Consider the following 16278-nt stretch of genomic DNA (forward strand, 5'->3'; position numbering starts at 1 on the left):
AGAAATCACTGGGATGTTTTCAAAACCGGCTGCTATCTGATCTACTAATTTATACTCATTGGGGACGCCGCGCGGAACACCAATAGAATCTATATACGTGGGTGAATTAGCAGTTAGATCAAACGACCAAGAAGATCCTTTAGACAGTACCTGACGTCTGCGCCTAATTGTGAGTCACGCATTACCATTTGTCACCACGGGTTTAACTTTCTCCCCTATTATCAGCAGAGGCGCTCCTAGTCTGACCATGGCACAAACACCAAACGCTTCTTTTGGTATTCGCACATGCAGACTCCCACCTCCACAATAATAGTACAAACCAGCTCGAGCCCAAGTCCCAACTGTCGTGGCGCCCGCACGCGAGGCATCCCCTCTCCCTGGATACGTCATTGTACACCAGTCAGCCGGGATCCTTCCAGCGTCATACTCCTGTTCTCCAGGATCATCTGCCATAAAATTAAAACAAGTGTAGTTAGCTTTCCGGGGTGTGAATGGTCCGGGGATGGTGTCATTATCTATGGGAGGAAATAAGGCAGACAACGGAGCGCATTTTCCTGAAGATACAGCTCTCCGAGTAAGTCGGAGCATGCAATCAAAACCCCACTGATCCTCTGGATACAGAGGTGCTGGTTCAGTAAATAAGTGGGGGCGAGCTGTAGCGCACACCACACAATCAGACACATTTTGCTCTTTTGCATTTGCAATCAGCCAATCCAACCACAGGTTGCTGTCCACATACCCTGTGGCACGGGACATCAGCTGTCGGGGTTTCCATTTCGTATAATCCACTTTTGTTACCTTAGAACCAGAAGTGGGGGCTCTCACAGGTGCAGTATTGTTGCTGGATACATTACTGGGTGGATCTATAAAATTTATCTTTATCACGCCCATCGGGTCCCTCCCAGAAACGTCTACGCCTAACATTACATAGAACACTTTATCGGCTTTCCTGTTTCGCTGAGGTGTAACCCGCCACCCACCAATAGACATTGTAATTGGATTTTGACTGTGACTATAATCACGCTGGATTGCAAACCTATGCCTCCATCGGCCCGGTGAGTCCCACCCTGGGGCGGTGTAGGCTGTCACCATATCCCACACCGGACACGGGTAACGCCCCAAGATGGTGGGATGACCTATAATACAAGCACCAGTTTTTTGCAGGTCATGACATATCCAAACTTCATACCCCCGCCAACTAGCTCTATCATCCCCACATTTTATCACGGAGCAGAGATCAAAAGTGAAGGATCCACTACAGCAGTGGATCCTCTAACGTAATCCACCTCTATGCCTCCGAAGTGCGACAAACAAGGATCCGATCTCTCACCTACGTCGCGCTCAGCTCTGGTCATCTCAGGGTCCGCTAGAGGAAGAGGTGTTGGATGAGTTCTGAAGCTGGGCAATTCACATAGCAGAAAAACAATCGTTAGTACACCAATAATGATTATAGTTAACACTCCCATTACCCCCCAGTTTTCCCAAAGCTTTATTTTCTCATTTACTTTTCCCACCCCCATTTTCAATAATACCTAAAAATGCTAGACTAGGGCTTCTAGCTAAGGCGCTTCTATTTTTATTATTGTTGCCGCTATCTATCTCTTCCAGTCGGGTGATTCTTGACTTCTTTCTTCAACCTCCGGGGTAGACCACCCTTTGGTCGTTGCACAGATCAGGGGATTATTCTGCCCCTTTTTTGCTAAGATCTGTGTTTTTTGTGGGGACCGACGTGTCCTCCTTTTTCCCCAAAAGCCTCTTGGACCGCCTGGGCTCCTCTGCTGCCGCGCACTGGCTCCAGTGATACCAGGTGTCACCTTTCCCCTTCAGCTGGACCGCGTGAGAGGTTCGAGTGGTCACCTCGAAAGGTCCCGTCCACCTCGGCTCATCCCACTTCCGCTTATACACCTTCAGTCACACCCACTTCGCCTCTGGCGTGGTCACCTCCTTTCCGGTTGGGTCTCCCACCTGCGTAGTAAAACTAGAGACAAGAGCTTTTAGTGCTTTAAACTGTTTCAGATGTTCAGACACATTTACCTCCTCTCTTAATTCTCTTACACCTGCTGCAGGGCCTGGAAATTGTCTTCCTGTCATCAGTTCATATGGAGTGAACCCGGTGCGCTGATTAATGGCGCACCTTACACTCATTAGGGCTATAGGAAGAGTGTCAACCCAATTCATGTTTGTCTGTGCACAGATTTTTGCCAATTTGTTTTTAAGATTTTGGTTCATTCTCTCCACTTTTCCCTGAGATTGTGGATGGTAAACTGTACCATATCTATGTTGCAACCCCAACATACATTCCACCTCAGCGAGATCTCGATTTTTAAAATGAGTGCCATTATCTGATCTTACCTTCTCTGGGAATCCATGCCAGGGGACATAATAATTCACCAGACATTTGATCACTGTTTTACTATCCTCTCTGCGTGTTGGCCACGCCTCTGGCCAGCCGGTCAGAGCATCCACACACTGGATGCCCTTCCAGTGTTCCTGATTTCTCCACATGCAGCTGGTTTCCGACTCCTTTCACCACTGCATAACCTGTTTTCAATCCTTCACTCGGATCCCTAAAACAACATCCGTCTGTGAAATAATCATCTGCCTCATTCACTGGTTCTGCTCTCAAATCAGACCTTACTTTCTCCTCAACCTCTACTATTTGTGCACAGTCATGAGGTGTCCCCCCTCCCATCTGATCTGCCATGTTAATCCCTTCATGTGTGAAGGTCAAGTTTGGAGACTCCAGAATTTTAGTCAGTCTCTGTTGTCTCAGTGGGGTCATTGTAAATGCCTGTGAATTCACATAGGCCACCACACTGTGTGTTGTTAGCACTTTCAGTGGGTGCCCTCTCACAACGTGAGCCACTTTCTGAATTATTTTTGTCACCCCTGCTGCATGTTGTGTGCACGTGGGGTGTCTTTTTTCCATATTGTCCAGGCCAATGCTGATATACATCAGCACTCGTCTCTTTCCCCCTTTTTTCTGAAACAACACACCATTAACCACTCCATTTGTTTCAGAAACATCAACAAAGAAATCAGAGTTATAATCGGGGATTGCCAAATCTACTGCACGAGACAGGGCCTGTTTTAGTTCAATGAACCGCATTTCAGCCTCAGTGGTCCAGTTCAGACTAGCTGTGAGGTCTCTCATGCCGTGTTCTTTCACCAACTCCCGCAGAGGTTTGGTTTTGCCCACATAGTCAGAAATGTAGTGTCTACTGTAACCTGTAAGCCCAAGAAATGACAACATTTCTTTAACAGTACATGGCTGTGGGTGTGACATAATTGTTTCCCTCTGGGATGCCAACATGCCCACCGTCTGCATCGCCACCACCCGACCTAAAAATGTAACTTCAGTTCTGACAAGTTGAAGTTTGTCTCTACTTACTTTGAAGCCTGTTTTAGCCAGCTGACGGAGCACCGTCATCGTTGCTTGAAAGCAAGCATCAGCTGTTTCAGCAGCAATCAGCAAATCATCCACATACTGGATCAGTGTGCATCCTTCAGGTAATACACATGGAGAAAGAGCATTTTTAAGTACCTGATTGAAAATCCCAGGTGAAAGGGCAAAGCCCTGAGGCAACCGAGTGTAACGCAGTTGCTGACCCCTGTAAGTAAATGAAAAAATATCTCTCAAAGATGGATGCAGAGGGAGACAAAAGAAAGCATTTGCCAAATCTATGCATGTGAACCACCTCTGATCTGGAGATAAATTAGTCAAAGCAGTGTAGGGATTTGGTACAGGTACTGTTGGTGTCTTAAGGACAGCGTTTATTGCCCTAAGGTCATGTGCCATGCGATACTTGCCCATGCCTGATTTTTCAACTGGGAGGATTAGAGTATTCCATGCAGAGGAAGACGACTCCAGCACACCCACCTGCAGGAGCCCTGAAATTGTTTCTGCAATCCCATTCTCCGCCTCTGGACTGTGTCTGTATTGTGAACGCCAAATAGGAGTGTCATCTTTTAACTCAAATGTAACAGGTGAACAAAATGTTAAACCCACATCAGTGGGACCTTTAGACCACAAAGTGTCAGGGAGTTCTGCTAGGCCTTTAACAGCTTCCTCGTGATCTGATTTCTCCCTGCCATGTGTTCGCTTCAGATGTTTATGTTCTAAAACACTCTGATCAGTAGCTGTCACAGAAATTCGATACGTTTTACAACTGGGTGAGTATGAGACATCAGTGAGCTGTGTTTGCTGCCAATCTGTGGCCCTTGTGGCTGTTCTCACCATTGGGCCTAAATCTTTTGCTTGATGACCCTCATGTACTGCCAAAGACACATGGGGAACCGCTTCATCTCCCATTCTATACCAACTCATTTGATCTCCAGAGAGCGCCACAAACGCTGCCACTCCAGCTGGACCAACATAAATGTCCTCAGAGTTAAGCTCCCAAGCTTTCTCATCTAAACACTCATTAAACAGATCCTCAAACCACTCAGTATGCTCGCGATCGTAAAACAAGGTCACGTGGTAGGGGTCACGCGGGGGTGAATAGACAGACATGGACATTATCCAGGGACGCCAGAGTTGGTACTGTGCCAGAATTCCATCTGATGTGTTCAGTCTCGCCCAGTAAATCTGCGCTGTGCGTTCACAATCCTCAGATAACAGCCACTGTCCCCTTATTCCTGATTGCAAACAGGACAGCCGTGTGCCATCTTTCAAAGTCACTGTTAATCCATCAGCTCCACACATGATAGTAGCTCCAAGCTTAATGAGCAGGTCCCTGCCCAATAAATTAACTGGAACTTGTGAGGAAACCATGTATGAATGTGTTAAGGACTGACGTCCTAGCTCAGTCTTTAGAGGGGCGGTTACTGGCAGGGTCATAGGTACCCCAGAGAAGCCGATCACACTGATTCTGGTGTCTGACAGTGGAATGTCTTCAGGAGCAGTACGAATGGTGGAGTATGTTGCTCCTGTGTCCACTAAAAAGGGCAGGTTACGTCCTTGAACCCTCAGTGGCACCAGGGGGTCTGCCCCTCCCCCTATGCCCAGGCCTCTCTGTGGGGTGTGTCAGTATTGTTCCTGCTGCCAGTATTCCACTGAATACTGCCCTGGAGGAGCCATCTGTGAGTTGGGGGCCGTCCAACGCCCGCGTCCCCTTGTGGCCGGACGTGGCATGTTGTACTGCTGAGGCGGGTCAGGGCACTCTCGAGCCCAATGTCCAGTCTGACCACAGTTGTAACACGCAGTCCCTGGCACATATGGACCTCCTCTAAGCGCACCCCTTTGTCTGCCCATGCCGCCGCCTCCTCCCCGTTGACCACCACGTGAACCCCAATTTCCTCTACCGACCCCACGGCCACCCCAATTTATGCCTCGCGCAGATCCCTGCGTGTCTACTGGCAATACATTAGGATCAACATCTGTCCCCATTTGCTGGTAACCTTGAGCCACCATTACTTTTGCTATTTTTTCCTCCTTTTTCTTATCATTTGCCTTACCCCTCATTTCACCCAGCTGTAATTTCAACAATTGCTCTTTCATGTTATCTGTATCCTCACTTTTAGCCATAACCTCATCATGAGCTTTCTGCAGGCGATGCACCAGATGTTTCTCCCACACGTGAGACTCCGCCCCCTCCATGTCGGGGTTATCTGTCATGGCCACTCTGACCTGTTCGGGCACACCTTTTAACACAGCTTCTCTAAACCACAATTGTTGCATCCCCTCTCTACCAGGATGCTGACCAGTGCTAAGGGCCCACGTAGCTTTAGCCTATGTACTCCTTTGGAGTTTGATCAGGCTTCCACAACAGCTTCAAAATCTTAGCAGCATTTGGAGTGGGGTACTTTTCACGTAATGCATTTGATATTTCATTCACAGCACGACAAAATGGGGTGCTATCAACCAACAATGCAGTGCCTGCTAGCTTCTCTATGTCATCCAGAGCTGTGCCTTTGACACATCTGGCCACCACGGCTCTGAAATCACCCAGAGCCAACTGAACACCTGTTGTTGCTCTATCAAACTCCCTCAACCACCCCGCACCTCCGTCTGTAATAGGAGGTAATAATTCAGTCAATGCATTAACATCTCCCACTCCGTATGGCTTGTATTTCATGTGACCCCCAGCGGTCACCACCAGGGGGAACTCCCCGTGCAGAGAGAGACTGTCCCTCTCTTCTTGACTCCGGCGCACCATGGGGTGTGGTACGTTTCCGGGTTTGGGCCTAACTCCTCTGCCTCTCCCTGCCTTTTCTCTAGCTACTCTATTTTGAAAGGCCCCTCCTAGCTCCAGCCCTGCTTCGATTCTCTGCTTGGCACAGCCACCCACTTGCGCATTATCATCAAGGGTGCCAGATAACCATCCCTCGTATGCGTCCCCATAAGGGCCGCACACCTCACCTTTCCCAACCTGTGGTGCAACAACTGCTCCACTTCCTACCTCATCATCAGAAATTTGATAACGTTGCTCTAAAGTCAATATAACAGATTCAACCAGCCGCACAGCCCTGTCTTCATCACTCTCTTCCTGTTGTTGGGGTGACTCTTTCATAGGTGGTGCCTGTGCTCCGCCGCTGGCTCCCTCCTCATTAACAAAAGTCGAACTTTGCTTTATTGTTCCACTCTTCAGTATTGGAGTTGGCCGTTTGGGCTCTTTAGATATTTCACAATCTACATAGCCTCCTGTAACTTCTAACACTTGGCCATCCTCACCAGAGAGACAGCCCTGCTCTACCCTCAGCACAGGATAGAGGGGGGCGGGGGTCTGATAGGGAGAGGGAAAGCCAGTGAGCAATGACTTCACCGGAGAAGCCGGCAGCATCAGCTTCTCAGGCTCCTCCCTTCTCTCCCTCATCCAGTGCTCCACCCCCTGGCATGTCACAGCCCACCTCGTTACGTGGGCTTTCTCCTCCTGCACCTCCTGCAACTGTTTTTTAATCCTCCGCCTTGTCCAAATAGAGGCCTCCTCTAACTGTTTACTAATCTCCTGCTCTTCCTCCTGGAGCTTCTGTGCTATTCCCAGAAGCACTTTTGCCAACGAACCTCTTGATTCTCCTCTCACTCCTTCCTTATCACACAACTCTTTGACTTTTGTTGCTAGAGCTACAACCTCTGATTTTTTCTCGGGCGCGCTGCCAGGTCGCATGACCTTCAGCGCCCGCAACAACTCCTTTCTCTGTTCTTCAAAAGTTTTCCACTCACCCTGCATTTCTCCTCTTTCTATGTCAGATTTAAAACCCGACATATTCACACCACCACACACTTCTCACACTCTCTGTTTTTTTTGGGGGTTTTTTTGGTTTTTTAAATGCTTACACCACAGAGTAATACACGCAATTATGCCCGTCTATCTCTATGTGGCTCCGAATTCCCTCTTTATTTAATTTCACACTCGTCAGGGGACAGGCACACAACAATTTCAACCACTGAAACGAGGAATTCAACCTTTTTCTTTTTACTAATCTAGACTCAACCTTTGTTCGCAAAATGTGTCTTGTTCTAGTCCAGAATAAATGTGAACCCGTGGTTACACGGTCGTTCCAGTGTTATTCTGTAGCTATGCGGGGGTCCTCACCTCCCCAAGTCACCACCTCGGCATCCGGACGCCGCCGGGCCTGCCCGCGCGTCCACGAACAGGAGGGTCGCCACACCTAGGACAAAATTATTTTCCACAGGTACACTAGACATCAACCTTTGATCCTAAAATGTGTCTTTGCTCTAGTGTCCTCCTATTCAAACACATCAACCGTCACTGTCACTGTGCTTCACGCTTCACACTCACAGAAAACACACTCAGAGCGCGCCTCACTCACACTCAAAACAGCACCCAGAGCGCACCTTACACACAAAACAGCACCCAGAGCGCGCCTTACACACAAAACAGCACCCAGAGCGTGCTTCGCAGCTTCACACACCCACTCAGAGCGCGCCTTTCACACACAGCACTTTTCCTCAGCGGAACTTTACACAGAAACTTCTGAGCTCAACTGTTAGAAATCTTTAAAGCACAACTGCACCATAGACCAAAATACCCTTTTCTCTGCGCCTATGACCGCCACCACGGGGCAAAATCGCATCATAAAAGTGACACTCGTCCCCGAGGCTCAAAACCGACACCATAAGCCAGGTTCTGCTTTACCTTTATTTCATGGCAAGTAAAATTTTACTTATTGTTTATGACCGCAGCCCTCGAGGCAAAAACCGACACCACAAATCACCGTCAAACCTCTATTCAATGTACTGAAATCATCACCAATCGCTGCTGTACTCACGGCCGCACCACCGGAACACGGCCGTATCTTAAACCAAAACCTACGGACGTGTTTCGCTTTCACACGTTGCCAGCGTTCAACCGCACCGTAAGCCAGCAGCTGCTTTTCCTTATTTCTATACTAATTTCATGGCCGCCTCAACAAAGACTCAAACCGACGTCATAACCAACTTCAAAACCTCTACTCAATGTACTGGACTTATGGCCGCGTCTCCAGAAGAAATTCTAATGTATTATTGCTACAGAAGCCAGTCTTAGACAAAATTAAATGTGGAAGGTAAAGTGGGCTGCAACTAGCTCAACGTAGTATGTTATTAGTTTCTCGGTAGAAGCAGTTTAACTGCAACTAGCTCAACGTAGTGTCTTATTAGTTTCTCGGTAGAAGCAGTTTATTTAACACACTGGAATTCAGCCTCAACTTATGTTGTTAGTATCTCGCGCCAAAAACCAGACACCGTCAAATTTAATGTGAAAATACATGTGACTCAGCGAACAGATTAATTTGGAAAGCCCAATATGCACATTTGGTATAATACAACAGGCTGTGCTTACCTTTTTGCTGTTAGACCGGTCTTCCGTTCGCCTCGCCCCACGATCTCACCAAAGGCCAAATCTGCACCTCCTCAGCACGCCAAAGATCCGGGTCGCCAGGCACCAAGTTGTTGAAATCTCCCAATTCTTTGAATCTTTGGGCTGAAGGAAGGACAATACTCGGTGTATAAATGCTCAATCAACAATCATTTATTTCCATACAATTCAACACAAAGAGCATTAAAACGTCCGGACGGGAGAGATGCTGCCAGAGGGTCAGGCACATGTCTCTCAAAATGGTGGCAACATTCACAGACTTTTATAGCTTCTGACAGCCCCCACCTAGTCATAAAAACTACATCTTCACATGTTTTTCTACTTCTTAGCGAGACTGGTTCCTGACCTTGCCTCCCTGTCTTTCTACAAAGGTGGGGGTATAGAATGTGACTTATCTCTTCTAACCTAGACACAGAGTCTCCTCTCTCTTCATGATTCAGCAATAAAACATGTCAAGAACCCACAGTGTGAGACATTCTCAGCAGATCAAGGATACAGAGTGATGCACATTTAACTAATAAACTAATATGTGAGTATGTTCTGTTAACTCAAGAGTATAATGAGAACTAGACTACATACACAGCATACCATCTAAACTAAAGGATAATATATGTTCTACAGCTGTTAACCTAACTCAACTACCTTGACTAGGATCATAAAATAACATATGTTTTACTCATAATCTTCACACAAGACAGTGCGTTTCTCACTGTTACATGCTCTTTGCCCAGCACGGGGATATTGAAGTCTATAAGATAAAGCCATAAACATGTGTGTCCCAGTCTTCTATCAAAAGTTACAGCTATTTATATGAAGTTGTACAAAAACGCTTTCTTTCGCCAAGACAGTGCGTTTCTCACTGTTACATGCATTTGAATGGGGAACTCGCCCGAAACAATGTATAGGTTTTCATTATGTGAATAACTTGAAAATCTTAGCTCAAACAGCTGCAAACCCTGTTTGCCCAGCACGGGGATATTGAAGTCTATGAGATGAAGCCATAAACACACTGTAAACCCGAACAAGTTGACTGAACTTAAAACTTTTGTGGAAACTGATTACCTCAAAAGATTTAAGTACACAAACTCACATCTTCTAAGTATGGGGTACTCAAAATTTGTATTTATTGTTAACCTAAAAGTTGAAAATTATATTTTATATTTTATTAATTGAGCTTTACTCAAAGACTGTATACTTTAATTTCAATATTTTTGTGTTTCTTGTAGTTTATTATTTTGATGCAACACAATGCAATTATATTACAACCTAAACTCAAATTATCTCATTATTAATTAAAACATATTTATGTTTCAATGTTTGAGTGTAGACTACTAAAAAAAAAAGTACAGAAATTCAGTTACTTTACATTTTGTTTATTTAACATTTTTTCATGAAAATTTAAAAACATCACAAAAAAAAATTGTCTTAACATAAATTAATAATAAAATAAATATAACATGACATTTTCCTTTTTAAATCATATTTTCATATTTAAATAATAATAAATAAATTAATAAATAAATAAATTAATTAATTAATTAATTAAACCAACAAATGAATGAATACATTAAAAAGAAAAAAAAAATGTTTTTATAAAACAACTAACATGGACATCAGCACCATAAAGTGAGCATTATAAATTCTGTGTAGAACATTTATCTTTTTATAAAATCACAAAGGACGACATCAGTCCTAATTGCATCTTTCTCAAAATACACAAAAATGCAAAACAAAAAGTCAAATACTAATCACTTTTTTTAAAAATAGAAATGAAAAACAATTTTTAAAAATGGGTACAAAGACGATCAGCTTCCAAATAACCAGATAAGGCAGTCAAGTATAGGAAAATTAGGTAAACTGATGGAGTTAAATCCACCCAAAGCCTGTAGTAAACTTAAAGTGCTTCAAACAAAGTGCTCAGTAACAGAGATGCATGTCCTAACAAACATTGCCTTACATTCCTTAAGAGCATGTAGGCAGGGGTTTCAGGGGTTTGCCGTCATCAAGCCCCATGAAGATATTTTGGACAAAGGCAAATGTGTGAACCAGCTTCCTGGGGTAGTCTAAATGCAGAGCATAGATCAAGCCAAACAATAAAGCAAATGCATCTGCAAATCTGGGAATATCACGCATCACCTAGTCGCCTTTCACCACAACAGCCATGCTTGAGGAAGTAAAATGGACTGGACTGGGAAGCGCCGTCGGTAATAGGGGTGGGTTTTTATAATCGATTCATCGATTAAAATCGATTCTGGCTTGGATAACGTAAAATCGATTCATTAAAATCCTGAATCGATTTTTTAATATAAATTTATTTTGCCCGAAATGCCAGAATCTCTGGTGACATCTCACAAAATTTCAAGAACCACCAAACAGCTAAGACAGTAAATGAGAGCAGGTACACGGATTCTGCACAAAGACAAAACCCGCAGATCAGAATCAGTGAGATGTCGCCTTTCTCACGCTCGGATTCTGATCTGTCGACGGTCCGCGCTTTGTGTTCACGCCCTTTATGCGCCGATTCTAAAGCTGTTAGTTTGATGTCTCTCCAAACAATATTGACCGAACCAGCAGCAAAAGAAGATCCAAACTACGCTTCACATAAACATCGTCATGAATTCACTCTGACTTTTCCTGTTTTGCTTCCACCGCGATGCACAGCTCTCTCTCGCTCTCTCTCTCCCTCTCTCTCTCCCTCCCTCTCTCTGTCTCTCTCTGTCTGTCTGTTTTCTGCATTATTCGCTTGCTTGTTACGCACAAGTCTACTGTTGTTTACAGCGCTGTCGGCCGCTGTTTTTTTCCCTTTTACTTACTTCCGAAAAGAAAACCTAATTTCTGCTGTTCAATACTGAACAAATTTAAACTTTTTAAAATTATTCAAAATGCAAAACGCCGTGTCTCTAATAAAACCGCTGTAACTTCAGAGGTAATGTTCATATGTTGATTAATGGTTTTCTTTCGTTTTTGATGTACTGCAGAATATTTTTATAAAATCCCAGGCCAGGAAACTCACCTTCATGTATTTCTGTGTTTTATCTTCAGCTACTTTGACACAAAGGCATCTGCTGTGATGCTCACACCTGTGATAAAGTCTTGCTTGTGTCAGCTTCCTTTTTATTGATACAAAAATATGTAAATGTACTGATCTGAATTATAATATTTCTGACTGTCAAAATTTCCCAGATTTAAATCGAATCGAATCGTGGATCGAATCGATTCGGGACCTTGTGAATCGGAATTGAATCGATTCTAGAAATCAGTGACGATACCCAGCCCTAGTCGGTAACCACAGTGAGAAGGGCAACTGGAGTGTCAATGAGGGTCGACTCATCCAATGCGTCCGCCTGGAATAGACACAGTATCAATGGTAAATGGCCTGTATTTGTATAGCGCTTTACACATTCAGTCATCCAGACACATTCACACACTGGTGATGGCAGCTACATTGCAGCCACAGCCACCCTGGGGCGCACTGACAGAGGCGAGGCTGCCGGACACTGGTGCCACCGGGCCCTCTGACCACCACCAGTAGGCAACGGGTGAAGTGTCTTGCCCAAGGACACAACGACCGAGACTGTCGGAGCCAGGGCTCGAACCGGCAACCTTCTGATTACAAGACAAACTGCCAGCTCTTGAGCCATGATTGCCCCAATTAAATAAGTAAGGTTGGTTTGAGAGAATGTGACAAGCATGACCTGTAATCTAGCAAAACATTCAGCAGTGTAGTAGGTTACTTTGTAACGAGTTAGGGTACTCTACTTTTTTTGAAAAATGTACATTAACGTGTTAGCTTTTTGCATTACATAATTTGTATTTTTGTTATTTTTCTAAAAAAAAAAAAGTAATTTTTTATTTCATGACTTTATCTCAAAAAGAAACTAAATCTTGACTTCAGCCTGGCTTTTGGGCCACCTGCAGCATAGCCATAGTGCTGTGATATGCCTGTGCCCTGCTCCTGACCTGTGTGTGTTTGTGTGTGAGGGTTTTCTAAAGAGAGGGTATTTTGTTTGTACAATTTGTTAGCTGCTAGGGTATTAAATTGTATTTAAAGAAATCCATAGCATTTTATCTTACTGGCAGAATTTAAGTAATGCAAAAATACACTTACATTACATGTCTAAAAGAATTTTGGGTCCTCCTCCCACAGGTATACAGGAAGGGCACGAAGTACTGCAGTGCGTTTCACGTTGATATCAGGCGCCTCCTAAAAAGGGAAAAGAAAAGTTCATTTAACGCAAAGTTTTCAGGTGTCATTCTTTGGGGAGAATACATGTTTATGAAACTGCATGACATCAGACTCTACTAAATTTTGGAGACTTTTCTTTTAAGATACAACCTTTCTGTCTCTTGTGACAGAGAGTCTGTTTCTTAATCATTTGACAAAAACCCTACACAGTATTTTAAAATAGTGTTCTCCAGATCAGAGCTGTAATCTATATAGAACATGGGGTTCAAAGCAAGGAAAAATTGTGTGTTTATCAGTGAAACTTTTAATTTGTGTTAATTTTATCATTATCAATATATGAAATCTTCACCTTAAGGGACTTAATGAATGGTTTCTTCTAAAAATTAGAAATGATTGAGTCATTTCACATCATATGAAAATATTAATTTTTAATACAAATTTGGCCCTACAAAAATGGAAACTCAGTAACAAAGCTAATGGAGATTCTCTAAACACGAGCGAATATCACAGTAAAATTGTTGATTGTGATTTACACATTGGATGTATCCTCAGTGATTTGGTACAATTATACAACATTTTATAAGAACTGAACAACTGATGAAACAACTTACTTATGTGACCACATATGAAGTGTTATAACTTACCACAAAAGGTGAACTGTGCCACTGACCCTTGGTAGAGCTGCACATGATAAAAAAAAAAAAGCATTATAAATACTAACACAGCTATTAATAATTAGGGGTACATTTAAGATGTTAATGTCACAAAATAAAATAGACTGGTAGAAAGAAGTACAAGGAAATGGTAATGGGGGGAGCCATGAAAATAGATCTTTTCAACATGAGAGGAACTACCAGACCCCTGTCATCAACGAGTGCCCAGTGGAGAGAGTGGACAGCTTCAAATACCTCGGAGTTCACATCACGCAGGACCTGTCATGGTCCTGTCACATCAACACCGTGGTGAAAAAGGCCCGTCAGCGTCTCTACCACCTCAGACGCTTGAGAGACTTCCAACTGCCCTCCAAGGTGCTCAGGAACTTTTACTCCTGCACCATAGAGAGCATCCTGACGGGAAACATCTTAACCTGGTTCGGGAACAGCACCATGCAGGACAGACGAGCTCTACAGAGGGTTGTGCGGTCAGCTGAGCGCACCATCCGCTCCGAGCTCCCTGACCTGCACTCAATCTACAGCAGGCGGTGCTGGACCAAGGCCAGGAAGATCGTGAAGGACCTCAGCCATCCCAACAACAGACTGTTCTCTCTGTTGAGGTCAGGAAAGCGATTCCGCTCCCTGAAGACCAACACAGAGAGACTGAGGAGGAGCTTCTTCCCGCAGGCGATACGGTCTCTCAATCACACCACCACACAGTACTGACCCACACATACAGTTCTTACACACACTGGACATTCTGGACATTGTTTCACTTCATTACTTAAATCACGCTGCTGTTATTGTGTATATGCTGCTGTTATTGTGTATATATTTATTTATATTTCTTCATACATTCTTATATAGTTCTATATTGTGTATTTTGTTGTACAGTTATTTTATTTTCAACTTTAATTTATATATTTTATCTTATTCTCCCAGTTAAATTTACCCTTCATTCTAATTTGTGTTGTACAGTTATTTCATTTTTAACCTTAATTTATATTTTATTCCTTCCTAGTTAAATCTACCCTTTTTAATTTTTCATATTTATTTCCTATCTTATTCATAGCCTTTTCCTTTTTTGTTTTCTTTAGGTCACGAGCAGTTGTCCAAGCATTTCACTACATATCGTACTGTGTATGACTGTGTACGTGACAAATAAAATTTGAATTTGAATTTGAATTTATTTGATTCGGTGTGACAAAGCCAGGGCATGATTTTTTTTTAAAAAAACAGGTTGTCACGGTCCTGGGTCAGTGACCCAGTGTTTTGAGTTTCTTGTGCCTCTGAGTTTTTTGTATTATGTTCTTAGTTCTCTTTGTTGTCCCAGCTTGTTCTTTAGTGTAGTGTCTTAGTTTGGTGTTCTTGTATTCTGTTTAGTTCTGAGTATTTGGTAGCTGCCCTCTGTGTTTCTTAGTTGCTCTGTCTCCCCTAGTCTAGTTTGCATCTGTGCTAATTCCTGTTCTACTTTGAAGGTCTGTGTCTCATGTGAGTGTATCCTACTTTGCTCCCTTGTCTCGTCAGTTCTGATTTCTCCCAGCTGTGCTCTCCTTCTGTGTCTCATTCCCCTCGTTACTTCACTTTGTATTTAAACCCTGTGTTTCTCTGAGTCAGTGCTGCGTCGTCCCTCAAGCTGTGTGTTTCCTCCTGTGCCTCTCTGCAAGGTGTGAGTTTATATTTTCCCAGTTTAGTTTTGTATGCTCGTTTTCTGTGACCAGCAATTAAAGATGTGATTTTGAGTTCATCCCCTGAGTCTGAGTCCTGCATTTTGGGTCCAACTCCTGCCTGCCGCACAGCGATTCATGACACAGGTCTTTTAACCTAAAAATGTTTAATGGCCATGAAGAAAGGACTCTTCAATAGATCTTTCAACTCACCTGTGTTTACTGTCTCCACCTGAAATTAATTGCAGTCTGAATTTTTTTTCTTCTGTCTTTTGGTCTTCGGTCTTCAGCCTTGGAAGAAAAAATAAAAATATTGAAAACCTTATTAGCACACTAAATATACAACACCTTGCTATATTTCAATTGTTTTAGATAGAAGTTGCCACTGCTAGCTAAGTCACTTTTGAATGATGCTAATGAGAAGAAAAAAAAAAACCTGCCGAACAATGAGGCTGCTGTTGTAAAAACGCCAACTTTCTTGCGTTGGCAAGGGGTCGTTGAAATATCACTAAGACCCTTTCTTTGTGTGATTCTTCGTAAAACTGTTTTAATCGGTTAAAACTGTAAAACTGACGACATAATCTATGTTTGAAAAAGAGCGCGAACAACTATTCACCACCTGGGTCTGTGCTTTTAACACAACAGCGCATTCGAAAACAAGTTATTGGCTGCAACATATTAATATACTTGCTTTTTTACGGAAAAAAATAAACATAACGAAGGTTCCGTTTTACTTACAAGTTTCTCCAAATGTGTTCTCCAGTCGCTCGAGAAGGGCAGCCATATTGAACAGAATTTTCTGTCAACGTCGTTCAGGTTAGAGAGAAAAGGTCATGACGTCATGACATGCGGAGCTCGGAAAAAAAACATTTACTCAAAAATCATAATTAAGAAAGCAGTATTTACTCTTAACTTCTAAGCCATGTACAATTATAACTGTTTGAATCGTTAAC

At 43.4% G+C, this 16278-nt stretch overlaps 1 protein-coding gene, 1 long non-coding RNA gene and 1 pseudogene across 2 annotated transcripts; all 3 read right to left on the reverse strand.

The window, feature by feature from the left end:
- Positions 1 to 1954: 1954 nt before the first annotated feature.
- LOC146642376 (uncharacterized) lies at positions 1955 to 5014 on the reverse strand (the record flags this gene model as incomplete). Its single annotated transcript, XM_085398017.1, has 1 exon — positions 1955 to 5014. A coding segment is annotated over one exon (2601 nt), but the record flags the coding sequence as incomplete, so codon positions are not given.
- LOC146642377 (uncharacterized) lies at positions 4986 to 8789 on the reverse strand (annotated as a pseudogene).
- A 3308-nt stretch (positions 8790 to 12097) lies between these two features.
- Positions 12098 to 16132, reverse strand: LOC146642378 (uncharacterized). Its single transcript, XR_014909680.1, has 5 exons — positions 16064 to 16132; positions 15539 to 15616; positions 13650 to 13686; positions 12928 to 13023; positions 12098 to 12163 (listed from the first exon to the last, which is right to left on the reverse strand). It is a non-coding gene; the product is annotated as an uncharacterized LOC146642378 (long non-coding RNA).
- Positions 16133 to 16278: the final 146 nt, after the last annotated feature.

Source organism: Rhamphochromis longiceps, linkage group LG23 (genome assembly GCF_057381845.1).
Source record: "Rhamphochromis longiceps isolate RC_006_pf linkage group LG23, R_longiceps_female_GT1.1, whole genome shotgun sequence".
In the NCBI taxonomy this organism is placed as follows: Eukaryota; Metazoa; Chordata; class Actinopteri; order Cichliformes; family Cichlidae; genus Rhamphochromis; species Rhamphochromis longiceps.